A 15,582-nucleotide genomic window follows, 5' to 3' on the forward strand; every position below is an offset into this window, starting at 1 on the left:
ATGTAACAATCACAGCTTTGCTCTCACCTGCAAGAACCAAGTTTATTGGTGGATGCTGTGAATTATTAGGGGTAAGAGAAGTGGAAGGGATGAACAAGGAAAACCTCGATCCTCCCCACCACAAGCTAATACCACAGTGGACTGGACATCTTCCAGACCTAAATTCTTATTGTTATTGTGCAAGGTATTTGGGGAGATACTTGTTTTCCAAATTACTCCATCAGTTACACTGAATCTGGTGAGCCTCTGTAGGCCTTTCCTGTCTTAAACAGTTACATCCATTGACTACCACATTTTTCTTCTACTTAGCATGTGCACTGCTGAAATCAAAACTGAAACATAACTGGAGCTGGAAGGAAGCTGCTTCAGTTAATATGCCATGCTGTGTAAGAACATTTATCATGTCAATATAAATTCCACCTCCGTAACCACTATTACCAACTCAAGTTATGAAAAAGACATTTACCACATGAGAAATGGGGTAGTAAGGCATGGGCCCAGATGCCCATTCTTAAACGCATTCAGTTTCAGCCCTCCTCCAGTGACCACTGGACAACAGAAGCTGAACACAGATGCCAGCCAAAGACACTCCCAAATTCTGTACCTTGGGTACCACCATCATTCTGTAGCATCTGAGAAACTGATTGTGTTGAAATTTGGACTTCCATGCGGTAAACATCACAGTGATCTGGCCTCAGTAACCCTGTGCTGTTGGTTTGATAGCCACTCTGAGGAGGTTTCAGCACTCACTCCCAGCCTTTGTGTTCACAGCACTTAAAAGGGCAAATCTGGGAAATTTCCCCAATTTGTCTCCATGTTAATTTTGCCTTTTCTTCTACCCACATGGAAAATGGCTTGGCCAAGTGCAAAGTTATTGTGAGCAGCTATTAATTCACTCTTCACTCTTATAGCAAAATGTACGCTTTGACACATAGGAACCTCCAGAATATTGGGATTTTTTGATATTCAGTAAATTCAGTTAAATTCTTTTAAGAGAGGAAAAAGGACATTTGTGCCTTCAAAACACTGTGAAAACTTACTAAGGTGAGATAAACAGAGCTTTACATATCACCTAACTAACCAGCTAACTTCCACTTTCTCCTCTTACAGAAGACTTCCCTACTGAAAAGACCACCTGGCTAGTGTAGCCAAACAAGTTGAAACAGCAGTAATACATAAACTATATAAACAGATCTTTGAAGCATGATTATAAAAAGACATAAACTTCATACAGATATTTCTGTAGGAAAAATTATTTTCTATATGTTATTAATGTAGCTTACAAGACTTTCACTTGCATGTAACATTATCAGAGATGGAAGTAAATAGAAACTCACCACTTTCAGCTCTGGTACAGATCGGCTTAGTGTCCATTCCTGGCTATTTACAAAGGCATCTGTAAAAGCGGACAACAGGCACAAAATCAGTACAATGACATTTCATGGTCTGCTATACACAGGATAGCGTGCTAAGGCGTTGGGTACATGAAAGCAAAGTCACACTCAGTCTAATATGAAAAACACCATGGGTTCGGATACATCATACCCATTCTGCTGCTCACTGTTAGCAAGTCAAGCTGTATCATCTCCACTGGCATTAGCATGCTCAAACTAACTCCAGTCCTCCAGGGCTATGAAAAAAACACTTTCAATGTGTACATGGTGAAACTGTTTCTCAACTACCACAATACATTTCTTCCTTACAAGAACAGCCTCAGACTGCTCATCATGCTGCAATTCTGGTTGCCACCATCAGCAGTAGCTTCGCCACCCAGGTAAAGGAGAATATTTGCCTGTTCTAAAAACATGATGGTTTTTCCTTAGTGTCAACAACTGCAATTACCAGCACCAGCGCTAACACCTCTGCCCAGCTAAAGGACAGTATCTGTTTCTTCTGGAAACATGCTGGTTTTCAGTAGCACAATCCAGACAGGAATAAACCACAAAGCCATTCACTATAAAATGGAATTAAAACTACTGGGGTTTGGGAGAGGGCTGATTTCTGGAAAACTGGCAAGTTCAGTTCATCATTGCTCCCAACAGAAACTGAGTCCGGAGGACTGCATCAGATCCAACCTCATCAACAATTCCACACCAAACAAAGGGAAAAAAAGCTCCAATTTTCCCCCTCCAAAACCATTTATCATTTTTTCCCCTCTGTAAGGGACTGAAAACAAACAGATAATGATATTTCCAATACAAATCCAAGCAGCATTACTCTGAACCCTGATTCAACCCTCAATAAGACCATGCAAACCAGATGAAAGCCTGTGTCTTATATGCACAGAACGCTCCTCCCAAGCAGATCAGATGCAACTCTACAGTAATGAAACAGCACTGAATGAAGTCCCAGCATTACAATCAATTCCTAATGGTATGGGAAACAAGAAATAAGAGGTGAAAAGTATTCCTGACCACGCTGTCCATAGGCAAGCAAAGGTTTTGCAAGCCACTGCTTCCCCTCTGACACAACAGTCAGGAAAAGGCTATTTCATTTTGAAAATCAAGAAGTTGGAAGCAATTTCCTACCCCAGGTGGTATCCTCACTAACTTAAACCACAAGCTATAAGCAAGCTTTCCCAGTGCCTAACTAAAGACAACCACAAAAGGAAAGAACTGACCATAATGAGAGGCCACCAAACCAAAGAGTTCCCTTTTCACAAACCTACTTCTTCATGGTATGAAAGTGCAGGTGTCCCAAGAGATGCTTCTGTAACTTGACTTGCTGATTTTCTTCAGCACTTATGAAACACTAATGAAGGCTCACAATTATAAAGTGCTGATTTAATCACTGCATGTTTAATCCCAGTAAAGGTATCAACTAACGTGTACTTATAAAACTGATGCTTTGAATTCATGTTTTTTCTTCTCTAAACAGAACTCATTAGTCAGCCTTTAATTTCACTGATAGCCTCTATCTCACAACAAAATCACATCAGAGCTAACCAGCAAAATGCACATTTTACAACACAAGATGTTGGAACAAGAAATACTACCCCAGTAGTATTCCACTATAGCAGTTTTTACTAGGTATTAATTACATGTGAATGCGTAACAGACCAAAGCTAACCCGTGTTCTGCTTCGTAACCCAAAGTACCATTTGCATTCCGTACTTCTGCTCCAAAACACTTTTTCCTGACAATTCCAAAACTGTATGTTTGTATGATTCCACGTAATGTTTGTATAGCACGATTTGAACACGCCTATTTCTCTTTTCCCCATACTTGTGCATGTATTATTCTTCCCTTCATCAATATGTGCAAAAGATGGATACATGGATAAAAGTTAAACAGGCCCTTTTATCTGCACGACTCAGCAGCAGCAGAACAAGCCAAGGTCATACAACACAAGGCGGTTTCAGCTGATCTCCAGATTCTCCGGAGTCAAGGAAAACCATCAGTCTTAGGCAAGCATTACACTTCACTGGTGGGGTGTGTGTGTGTGGGTGTGTGAGAACACTCTATCGATGTTGACAAGCTTCAATAAAATAGGAAGATTAAAAGGCAAGCGAGCAGATCACTGCCAACTTGGAGAACTGCAAAAAGCCATTTAAGCCAAGGGGCAGACTCACAAAGGGAACAAGAACATCAGAAGCTCCATCGCTTCTTCAAGAAACAGGACAACAGACAGTGTTTTGTAAGATCTGTAACTTCTAACAGGCTAAATCAGGAAGGAGAGGAAATGAAAGGTAAACTTCCATAAAGCCATGAGGCCAAAAGACAAAAGTAGAAAGATGACAGCTGCAGAGAGGAAGAATAACCCAGTCTAAGGCGTGGATTTATTCCGCCTGCATGGTCCTTCTTTCATTGAAACACACCAATTCCACCCAACAACCTTCAAAACAAACTGTCCCAGACAGCAAGAGATGATCCCCCATATTTCCCACGTTAATAAATGCATCTTAATTCTGATGAGCTATAGAGTAAGAGAAATTCAATAAAACAAACTTTAGACGGCGCTGGGCTTCTTGACAAAGCTGCACGCCCCTTTTCATTATGTACATGGTTACAGCTACACACACAGGTTTTGAGCACCCACAATACTTGAGAATATTTGAAATACCATTTTATTGCCAAAATATACCTGTTAAGGAAAAAGATGACCTCAATCCAACCCATTTAAACTAAAATTTTGCATTATGACTATCTTCAATTTGCAATTAAATTACAGATGGTTTCCACTGCCTCTTCCACAAACAAAACCCCTGAACTTTTACTACGAGATCTATGGGGTCATCTTCCCTTCCCAGTGTAATTCACGCTTCCAACCCATGGAATAGCACGTATGAGCAGAGAGTATCCATATCAAAAGCTGTCTTTTGTTTTTCAACAGATAGGTAATGAATAAGACAATTTATATATAAAAAGGGCCTTTTGGAACCTAACACACTTTTCCAACTATTTTATGCAAAGCTTAAAAATAAGCATGATGGAATATTTTCCTAGTGTACTGTACTGGAACCGAGTTGGAGCTTTGACTTGAAGTACTGAGAGATTACCCCTCCCCTGAAAAATGCATGTTTTAGTAGCGGCACAAGTCTCAACCCAAAAGCTGCTCATTTCCCTCTTTGCTGAGAAAATTAGCACACAAGCTTTGGGAAATACAGTCTGAAAGGGCTGCTTTGATATGGTTCCAAAAGAAAGATGTGTGGCTTTATCTGCATCACTGTGGGCAAGTGGGAACATAGAGAATATTTTCTGTACCTGTTCGCACTCGGGTTTTTACCTCCAAAGTAGGAAGGAACTGAATATTGGTCGTAACGCAGAAGCGACTGATGGGGGGGCATCAGCGAGGGATGCAGTTGTTGGTACTTTAACTTCATTCACATGTTTTTGAGGGCTCCTCTTCTTACAAAAGAGAAAAAGATCTTTAGCTGAGGCTTTCCAAAGGAATCCCTTGGCTTTTCCCTTCTTTCTTTCTTTTCCCCATTTAAAAGAGCAGCAAAGGGTCTTCAGAACAACCTGAGGGAAGCTCTTCCTAAGCAGGTTTCCAAGCATCATGGAAGATTTAAGTCTTTTAATGTCATACTGCAGAGACATGTGCCTGCTTTTTGCTCATCCCTCCTTGTGCACAGGTTTGCCAATACATTTTCATCTCAGTGAGAGAAAAAAAGAAATCCACCAGCTTCTCGGGCTTTGGACTCAGTTGCCACTCAAGGGTGAGATACAACCATGACAATAAAGGACAAAACAAAGGTGAGTGGAGTAAAAACAGTGCAAGGAGTGAAGCAGAGGCTCCTGTGCTGCCACTGCTGATGGTGGGGCTGTGGGCTGCTGTGATGGTGCTGAGGCAGCTGAGGTTCTTTTTGTTTAATTAGCCAACAGACCTGGTTGGCTTGGGGGGAGTTTTGGAGCAGGAAGGATCCAATGGATGGCAAGGGTGGTGTGAATCTAATCAGCCCCAGCTGGAAGTATTTAGTGTGGGCTGATGAGCTGCTTTACAGCTGTTGCCTATGGCAGTAAATGGAGTTCATTTAGGTTATTAAAGGGCCTCCAGCATTAAAAATCAGACATGGAGGCAGACAGGCTTTTGCTGTGGTTGTTTCTATAACTGCTATGAAACTTCTCCAGTTCTCATATGGGACGTGCCTCCCCTCTTCTTGAACCATGGATGGTTGAACTGACCTTGCTGTCCCTCAGTAACATTGGTTTGCTTTGATATTTATTTAGTTTTTAGTAACTGGTCCTGGGTTTGAAGATGGAAACTTGGATTTTTTTTGTTTGGAAACTTACTCTAAACAGGGTTTCATACACAGTGTTGAAGCACTCAGACCTTCTTGAAAGCCTTCTGTTGTCCTATGCTATGGAGGGCACAGACCTTGGCAAGAATGGCCATCAAAGCCCAAGATTTTACCACAACACTGTGCTCATGGGGAACAATATAGCATGTACACCTGGTTCTTACTATTGGAACTAATCCAGAAGGTTCCTCTGACTGGAGCTGAGTTACTAAACTGAGGATTTAAAATAGCCAGGGATCATCCTGTAGTTTGTGCTTCAGCATAGCGATGCGTAAGTGGCATAGAGAAACTGTACATGCAGTAGTGGAAATGTTAAGGAAAAAAAGAAATATGAAGAAAAACAGATGCTATTATACGGAAAAGTAAAACTTGAGGAAGCAAATGCAACTTCAACTGTCTTCTGGTGCATGTTTTAAAGAGAAAGAAATGACTGACACCATGCGTATTTGAAGCTTTGATCCCTGATGCAGAAGTTAAACGAACAGGACATACAACTGCGATTAATTATTGACGAAAGTCATTCCTTTCATATGTAGAGCCTGTACTTAGCTGTGAAGGTTGAGTTCACTTGAATTCCAAAGTTGGGAAGTAATGCAAACAAGACCCCAGTTGATCAGCTTCATACATGTGGTTCTATTTATTATGCAAATCTCTTCCAATATGTTTAAATCAACATGCAGTAGTGGGGCTCTTCTTTCTGCAGCAGAGTGTGTTTGGGGACTATACAGTTTGTGCTTTGCACGCTGCAGTTCGATGCATCCAATGCTTTATAGCCATGCTGTCACTCTAAGTTAGCTCTCTTCGTTTAAAATAGAAGAAAACCAAAAAGGCAAATCCCAAAGCTGGTTTGCCATGTTCTATCTGCAAGTATTTGACCTCTTCACTTTAACTTCTATGGGTCTTTGGATTAACTCAGAATAAATCACTACTACCAGAGTCATTTGTACTAGAACTATGCTGGTTAGCTGGGTACTTCAATGTCCACACAAATGATAGTGCATGAACAAGGTTTTGCTAAAGAGACCAGCAGCTGAACATTCAAGACATGTTCTAACTGTCCTCATCACATTATGGAATCCCAGCCTGGTTTGGGTTGGAAGGGACCTTAAAGCTCATCCAGTTCCAACCCCTGCCATGGGCAGGGACACCTTCCACTAGAGCAGGTTGCTCCAAGCCCCTGTGTCCAGCCTGGCCTTGAACACTGCCAGGGATGGGGCAGCCACAGCTTCTCTGAGCACCCTGTGCCAGCGCCTCAACACCCTCACAGGGAAGAACTTCTGCCTAAGAGCTCATCTCAGTCTCCCCTCTGGCAGGTTAAAGCCATTTCCCTTGTCCTGTCCCTACAGGCCCTTGTCCTTGAAGCCAGGTCATGGGGAGCTTCTCACCCAACACCCCCAAGTCCTTAGGGCTGCTCCATCCAGTCTCCCCTAGCCTATGTTTGTGCTGGGGACTGCCCCAAACCCGGCGCAGTATAGATTATAGAGCTCTCCCCTATAAACCAATTAGAAATCACTGCTGCACCAACACAGCTCCAAACATCTCCCTTTTTCCTTCCTGAGACTCAGAAGTGTCACTTGATCTTCTTATGCAGTCTGAACAAAAAGGACAATTGCAGTGTGGTCCCGTCCCTTCTCAGCCCTTCTCTGCACAGCTTCAGCTGGGGAATCCAGCCAGGCTCTGATGAATGCTGGGAAGTGACGTCCCATCACGCACATCACTGCATTTACACTTCATCAACAGGATTAATACACACATTGCAGAGGAATTTATTTACCATCTGAAAACAAGAGAGATTTTTGTGAGCTGCCAGTTTAAAAGCCTCCCTCATCCACCCCTGTGTTGTCAGAGGATAAAAACCCAAGAGCTGCTCCAGTTCCAACATAAACGTTTGATATTGGTCAGATTTATCCCTGGCACTACCTACTTGCTATAAGGTGGAAAACTGCACTGAGCTCAGCCTTTTTAAGGCATCAGGCACCTCAGCAGAAGCTCATTAGAGCCCCACACACATTTGATGTCTGAAACTCCATGCCCTGTAACAGAGAACCATATTAAACAGATATTTAGGTCAAAACCATTAATCTATCTTCCAGCAGCAACCGGCTGCTGCAACAGCATTATCCTTTGTGCTGCCATGGAAACAAAAGGAGGACCAGTGATGGGAAGAGGTACACGACCTGATCAGTCCATGAGTGAGCCTTGCCCAAAATACACTGTGGGGCTTGGGAATTTCATAGAATCATAGAACCATTTGGGTTGGAAAGGACCTTAAAGCTCACCCAGTTCCAACTCCCTGCCACGGGCAGGGACACCTTCCACCAGAGCAAGGTGCTTCAAGCCCCATCCAACCTGCACAGGTAGTTGTTATTTATTACATTTATTATAAAGCTATAATGTAGTAGGACACTTGCTGCAGCACAGATCCCTCCAATAACTGCTGCTGGTTTTTTTTCAAAGGGGAAGAATCAACTATTTATACATGATACGTATTTACACACTATTTCCTAATTTTGAGGACGTTCTATACACCAGAGGACCCTCCCTCTTATCTGGCGGCAGCTCAGCTCGAGTCTCTAAGCAAGAGCAATTCTTTCATTCATCAAAAGCATCCAATTTCCCTTCTCCCCCTCTAAAGAACTCCAGTAAATGTGAGACAAGACTTCCCCCAGAGAAGCCAAGTCCACCCTTTCTCAATACATCATTTATCCATCCATCTATGGAGTTTAGTCTGTTTCTCAGCTTGGTGGTTGCATGCTCCAAGCGTGATTAATGTAGACAGTGGCAAACTTTACCCCCTGTCACACCCATGCAGCCATGATGAAGTCAATATGGTTAAATGGGTGTGATCAACTTGCAAATCATGGAATGGTTTGAGTTGAAAGCAACCTTAAAGCTCACCCAGTTCCAACTCCCTGCCTTGGGCAGGGACACCTTCCACTAGAGCAGGTTGCTCCAAGCCCTGTAACAGCCTGGCCAATGCTCTTCTACGCACCTACTCTTCCCTCTCAAGTCACCTGCAAGCAAACAGTGCTGGACCAGACTGTAAAGTAAGTAACAGTGCAGCCAAAGATGCTTCATTCTTCTGCTGCCCTGAACCATCTGGTGCAGCCGGAGCACCCAGACCCAAAAACAGGCAGTATCAAAGCTCAATTACTTACAAACCGACTCCTGGCCCAACTTCCTTGCTTGTCACCCACAACCTGTGCTCTGCCACCAGATGATCATTCAGCTTTACTTCCGTTCTTTCAATTGTGGCTATCGAAAGTGGGCCCAGCATGTTTGCAGAGGAGTACACCTAGAAAAACATCTCCCTTCTCCACCAGGGAGATTGAGTTGTTTATGCAACACATTGCTAAAAACATTTTTTAGAGCTCGAGTCATGTCTCTCAGATTGCTATGGTGGTTGTCAAAACAGAGCCTTCTTTTCCCTGCCTATACCATATGTAATACTAAGGCCACTTTCCCTAAGCTGATATCACCCATGCAAGATTTGGAGATGATTAGTGGAAAATACACAAATGAGACAGCGTTCTCCAGAGACCGGCACAGCAGGAATGATCTGATGGGGTTTATATTTATTAGCCTGATGCACATCTAACTTGTTTAAACAAGGCTTTTGTCAAATGTCAAAAAAATGTTCATGCAATCCAAGGCATGCTCTCCAAGGGAATTAATGCTGAGCTGGAACCAATGTGAGAGCCTTAGTTACAGCAACAAGGAAACAGTGAAAAGGGGCCCCTTTTGATTGCAAATAGATCTGCCGAGATAGAAAGGTTTATTTCCTAACAGCAGAGATGGAGAATCTAGAGCAGGACATTGGGGTGTCAACACTCAGGTTGGGTCTGTGTGAAAGCCTCTCTCCCTGCCTTCATGGGGAAAGTGTCCAGTTCCAACCCCCTGCCACAGGCAGGGACACCTTCCATAGACGAGGTTGCCCCAAGCCCTGTCCAACCCGGCCTTGAACACTGCCAGGAATGGGATATGGATGGGGAAGAAGCAGAGAGAAAGCAAAGCAAAGAAGGAAGGACTCAGGGCTGCCATTATCTTAAAACTGCCTCCAAAATAAGAGTTACAAAAAGTAGTATGCGACTAAATGCTATTAAAAACCAGTTTCCTTCCCCAGCTTCCTATTGAAAGAGCACCTGCTATTAACAAGGCATTTCATAAAGCAGCAGACCTGCACAAGGAGAAAATATTTATTCTTGAGACTCATTTGTGAGATGAACTTTAGACTCAGTGAGTAACTGTAACACAAAGCTTCTTTCTTTGACTGCCATTTGTAGATAAACTGCAAGTCTGCAGGGAGCTGAAAGCAAGCAAATCCACTGCTGCCATCCCAAGGTTTGCAACTGTTCACCCTCATTCCTTCACCTTCTCCTCCCAGGCAGCCTGTCCCACACCTCACCCTTGATTCATTCATCACACTGAAGCAGCAGCAAGAGAGTCTGACCAAAAAGACGCTGCAAACCACAGGCAAGCTCACATTGAATTCAACTTTTCCCCAAGTTAACAGTCACTGCAAGTTTGACAGGTCTGACATGTCACCTCCAGTCTGCAAGGGTTGAACCATCATCATCATTACTACACCGATTGTCTCCATTACACAAGCCATGCTCCCAACTCACATCCCCCCACACCATGTGAAGAATTAGTGCAATACCTCCAATTGCTGGGACCTAAACCACGGTAGAACCTTGAAGCTACTATGGCATTCTTTTGAAAGCAAACCAATCCAGGCTATAGGCAAATACCAAACTCCTCATATTCTCCATTGGAAAACTGTGGTTTTAGCTTTGCCAGAACTGGTAATATTGCATTTTTTATAAACACTCACTCAGGACTAAGCTGTTCCGAGTCTTTGCAAAGATCCTGGCCTCTGGCTATATTCTCATGTACATTTCCTGGGTGAAGCCAAGAAACTCAAGTGTGTTTTCAGAGCTCCATCAGGTTCCCATCACCTCAGGCACGTACTTGAAACGCAAATGACTGTACTAGACATGATGTATTTAAAGAAGCCCATGCAGAGTTCAGGAATCTGAAAACAATTTAGCTACACCCAAGAGACCTGCCACCTCCTTCCTTACAAACCAGCTCCGATGCTTTTCATACCCACTATTTTACAGCACACCAGTGAGCCCTCTTCTAAGGAGAATGTGGGAAAAGAACCAGATCTTGCTGCATCTTCACAGTGTTCTGGCTTGACTCATGACATACCCTAGCAAGCCACACTGTAAACCGACTCCTTACTAAACCCCTGCTTCCGAACACATAAAACCTACTCCCGCTTCATATTCTGTTCCCTGTTAATGCCATAACCTCCTATTGCCTTTTCCCGAGCTGAGAAAAGCAAGCTGGAGGCCAGTTATCCCATCAAGGCTTTTATTCTTTTTCACCTCTGTACCACTTCCTAAGGTAAACTCCACTGTTTCAGCCACTGAAATCCACTATGAGGAATTCTCTGCATGTTTGGAAAAAAAACTGGAAGTGAAAACCACACAAAGATCTAAAATGTGTTTCAGAGCTAACAAGAAGGGTGTCAGCCTCTACTGCAGCAACACCACTAGCACACACACTAAAGCAAATGATTAACACAATCAAGAGCAGCCTTCAAACTGTGATAAAACACAGCCATTTGCAAGCAGTACAATGGAAAACCAGCAAGCAAACAGCTACACTCAACCTGTCTCAAAGCCACCCAAAAAGCAGAAGAACACCGGACTACACTAAATGCACACTTCTAGCATCTTGGAAAGCATCAGAGGCACCAAGTCTACCGCCCTTGTAAAGCTGCTCTGTTGGAGCCTTGTGCTGGCTACAGCTCCAGCCAGGCACTGTGCAACTTCATTTTCAAGGTGCAAAAATGGCAATTTTTTGCATTTTTTTTCTCCCCATCTGGGGACTTCCTCTCCAATTCTGCAAACCCCAATTGAAAATGGAAATGAAAATCCTCCTGCTTCTCCACACCATCTACTCTGCTAGGCCAAAGGGAGCATGATACCAGCAGAGGGCAAACCAAAGGTCAACGTGGCCCCAGCACCCTGTTCTCAGGAGCAGCAGTGCCGAGGCTGGGTTAGGCACGTTTACCTGACTGACGTGTGCTGATCTGCTGCAGTTCAAACAGGATTGACAATTTCTGTTCAAACCTTTCACAGTGCTACCAAAAGCTGCACTTGGATGAATTAAGTGGAACTTAAACTGCTTTTAAGATAGTACATACAGAGACAACATGTGGTTAGCACATCAAGTCAGTTACTGGGGCTGATCAAAACAATTCCTGGCTCCTCCTCCCTGTTTAAATGGATTGCTTTTTCCCAAGCAAAGGCGGGCACAAGGATGAGCACAGAGCAAACTGCAGCTGCTGCCAACAGCTGGAGCAGGAACCGTCTCGGCTATGGGATTTTGGAACCAGGGCTTGTTTTAAGCTACAGTACACCAAAGTTCACATCCCAGATTGGAAACAAAGCAAACCCCAAAATAAACTTCACTGTCTTCCTAATTAAAGAGATTCATTCCTTCAAGAAAGCGACATAACCACTGCTCTGGGGTTACGAACCTATATTTAGCACTCGGTCCTTCCAACGCTGTGACTGAGCCTGCATGAGCAGGCCAGAGCCTGACTGCCCATGAAGCATTATTAAAAGCTCTATCTAGAAAGTGGGTTTTTCACATAACTTGATTTGAAATGCCACAGAAAAGGAAGAATCCCAGACAAGTTTATGCTGGAAAGGACCTTAAAACTTATCCAGCTCCAATGGCAGGGACGCCTTCCACTAAAGCAGGTTGCTCCAAGACCCATCCAACCTGGCCTTGAAAGGTTTGGAAACCAAAGAAAAAACCAAGTATTTCCAATTTAACTGTCTTCATTTTGCTCTAAGAAACTGTGGTCCCAAAGGCATGGAATATGAACATTCCACCTCCCCAACGAGAGTTAAGTACTGCAGTATTAACTGTGACCCAAAGCACTACTCAAAGCATTGTCACCAACAAGCAGCTGGACTTTAAGGAAGCCAAGCCAGGCTGCTTTATAAAGCACTTTTCTGCCACAGGGCTAGATACACAACTCCAAACTGATATGACATGGGGTGTGTGTGTGTGTGTGTGTGTGTGTGTGTGTGTGTGTATTCTGCTTGCATTCAGTGTTCTTTCAAAGCTTCCAATATTTCAATAGCCAAGGGGAAAAAAACAACCAGATTTGAAATCACACTTGAGCATATGTGAGCCAGTAAACTTAAATGGCAGTGTTAGGTACTGCCATTGCTATCTTGAAGATGAGGTCTTCTAAGAAGCAACAAGTTTCTGCTTGAAACATGGTCTCAAAAAATGCTTGCAGCACTGGGGTTTGGGACTAGAGGTCTTTAAGGTCCCTTCCAACCCAAACCACCCTATGATTCTATAAACCACATTGCAGATTTCTTTCTCTTCAAGAGCTCAAGTTATCTTGCTCCAAGATGAGTAAAGAAGTCTTCAGATTAAGCAGATGTGCTTATTACCCATGCATGCAGGAGAATAAAGTGACAGACCCTTGCGTTTGCTTGTAACTCAAAAAATGAGACCTACCCAGCACTGAGATCCATCCATTCCACACAATTGTAATGGTCTTCCATTCATGGATAAATAAACTATTTGATATCCTAAATTCCACCAAGAAAACCAGCCAAAAAACCCCAACTCATCTCATAATGGGTGGTTTGGGTGATCTGCAACATCTGTAACACATCTGCAGACCATTTAATGCAAGGCAGAGTAACAGAGCATGTATCAGCTGGCTCAAATTAACACTTCACCTTTATCACTAGCAGAAGTAGTTCCTCATGGGCTGAGAACCACCCATTACTCATGCCTCTGCTGACTCACAGAAATACTAATCAGCCTTCATAAGGTGGTGTCCCACCATGTCATGCAAATTCCTGCCAACTCATAGAGAAAGGGAGGCCTCAGTTAACATGAATCATTTGACAAGATGTATCTGGGTATGTAACAGAATACCCACTATAAAACACAATCAGAATCAACAGTTCTAGGAGCTCGTACTTATTGATGATAAAACACAGGTCCTCCAGTAAAGTGCACAGCAAAGGAATAGGGGTTTCACATAATCCAGACTGTCCAACTCATTTCTCTTTATTCAGACAGTAAGATGAGTATCTCATGGCAATTTGCTCCCCTTATCTGCCTCAGTGCCAGCCTCTAGTGCAAGTGCATAATATTTATCTACCATCTGGGACTGCCCAGTTCACTGGGGCTGCAGGTTATCAGGGAACCTGCTGGAGTAGCAACATCAAATCACGCTGCACTTTCCTCTGGTACCAGCTATATGTGGCTAAGAAACAGAGTGAAAAGGCACATAGCCATTTTATGCAGGATTATGATTTCAGAATTAAATGCTGAACACAAGCCTACTGGTTTTATTGAAGGACTGAACAATTAGGGTCCAGTTTCATTAAGTTCTGTTTTATTTTACTTCGTTCAAAGATGGATCAAGGCCTCACATCACTGCTCCCTCAGTCTGCCAGAGATGCCTCCAAGCCCCATAAACATTGTCTCCAAGCTGGGCAGATGCCTCTTGTAAGGTAATACTCCATCATTACAGCTTAAGTCCACCTTCAGCATCCCCTGTTCTACCCCATACATGATGTATACATAGCAGAAATTGCTGGCATCACAGTTCCTAAGAGCTAAGAAGATGTGTACAATCAGACATGTTTATCATCTGCAACACTCTGAAGTTATTATCATCGAGAACTATGCTGAGGCTACACTGGGGGGAGGAAACCCCAAAACACCCACACCACAGAGGCTGCCCTTCACAGGAGAGGTTTTATGGAGGCTCATGCACTACCTGCAGAAGCTAAACCAGTAAACTCACCCCTGGCCCAGCTGACAAGCAGAACAGTCTTGATTTTATGATCACCTCAACATACCCATATTGACAGCAATCAGTAGCATCTCTGACTACTTCACAGATCTGCCCAATCAACTTCTAAATAACATTTTCCCCATTGAAAATAATACCCAGAAACCCATCCCAAACAACCAGCAGGCAGCCACAAAGGTCTCTTGAGGAATTAATGAATGTTCCATGATTCTGTGATAGAGGCAGTGAAGAAGAAACCCATTACAGATTTCTGGCTGAAAATTGTGCCTCTGAACAAAACGCCTACTCAAGATCACATCCATCTGAAAATCTCCTATCACTCTACAAGCTCTGTACCTTGCAGCTTAAACTATCTACTACTTGACTGTTCACAAGGTTTTGATCTGCTATTCAAGTAATCCCAAGCTTTACCCATGTAGATGAACTGTTCCACAAAGCCTGTGCCTCCATCCTTCCCAACTACTCATCACAGTCATAGAATCCCAGCCTGGTTTGGGCTGGAAGGGACCTTAAAGCTCATCCAGTTCCAACCCCCTGCCACTTTTCTAGTTAAAAGAGAACAAGGCCACACACCCCCCACCACAACCTTGTATCTGATCTAAAAGCCGCTGCCAAGGGGAGAAGGCAAAGTACCATCACCCCTACTGCACCTGTCACATCAAACAGACAATGCCTTCAGAAGTCATTTAGCTGTCTCCTCAACATCTAAAACATTGGAGAAGCCTGATTACTCATGAAGCTAACAGAAATACAAGTGGGAGTTACTATAGAATACAACCAGAAAACACAAAAGAACATGAAAATGCCAGTTCTGTTGCTTATTCAACCGGACAACTACCTTCCCATGCATCCCAAAGGATTCCCTTCAGAGCGACAGGGAACCTGGATGGCTGGAGCCCACAAGCAGTTATTCACAACTGCAGGAGGAGGCATTTTAACCTGGAGCTAAAGCAAGCTTATGGAAATT

The 15,582-nt window shown here is 43.3% G+C and overlaps 1 protein-coding gene across 10 annotated transcripts in view; it reads right to left on the minus strand.

Moving 5' to 3' along the window:
* The window catches only part of AGAP1 (ArfGAP with GTPase domain, ankyrin repeat and PH domain 1), a 320,146-nt gene that overhangs the window by 227,284 nt on the left and 77,280 nt on the right, over positions 1–15,582 (minus strand). For all 10 annotated transcript variants that reach the window (XM_062642581.1, XM_062642573.1, XM_062642604.1 and 7 more), the window contains exon 2: positions 1,338–1,396. In XM_062642581.1, the coding sequence (XP_062498565.1) occupies positions 1,338–1,396 (59 nt within the window). The remainder of the gene's footprint in view (positions 1–1,337; positions 1,397–15,582) is intronic.

Source organism: Pezoporus occidentalis, unplaced genomic scaffold, assembly GCF_034315485.1.
Source record: "Pezoporus occidentalis ecotype Australia unplaced genomic scaffold, CSIRO_AGI_Poc_V1 ctg118, whole genome shotgun sequence".
NCBI classification, from domain to species: Eukaryota; Metazoa; Chordata; class Aves; order Psittaciformes; family Psittacidae; genus Pezoporus; species Pezoporus occidentalis.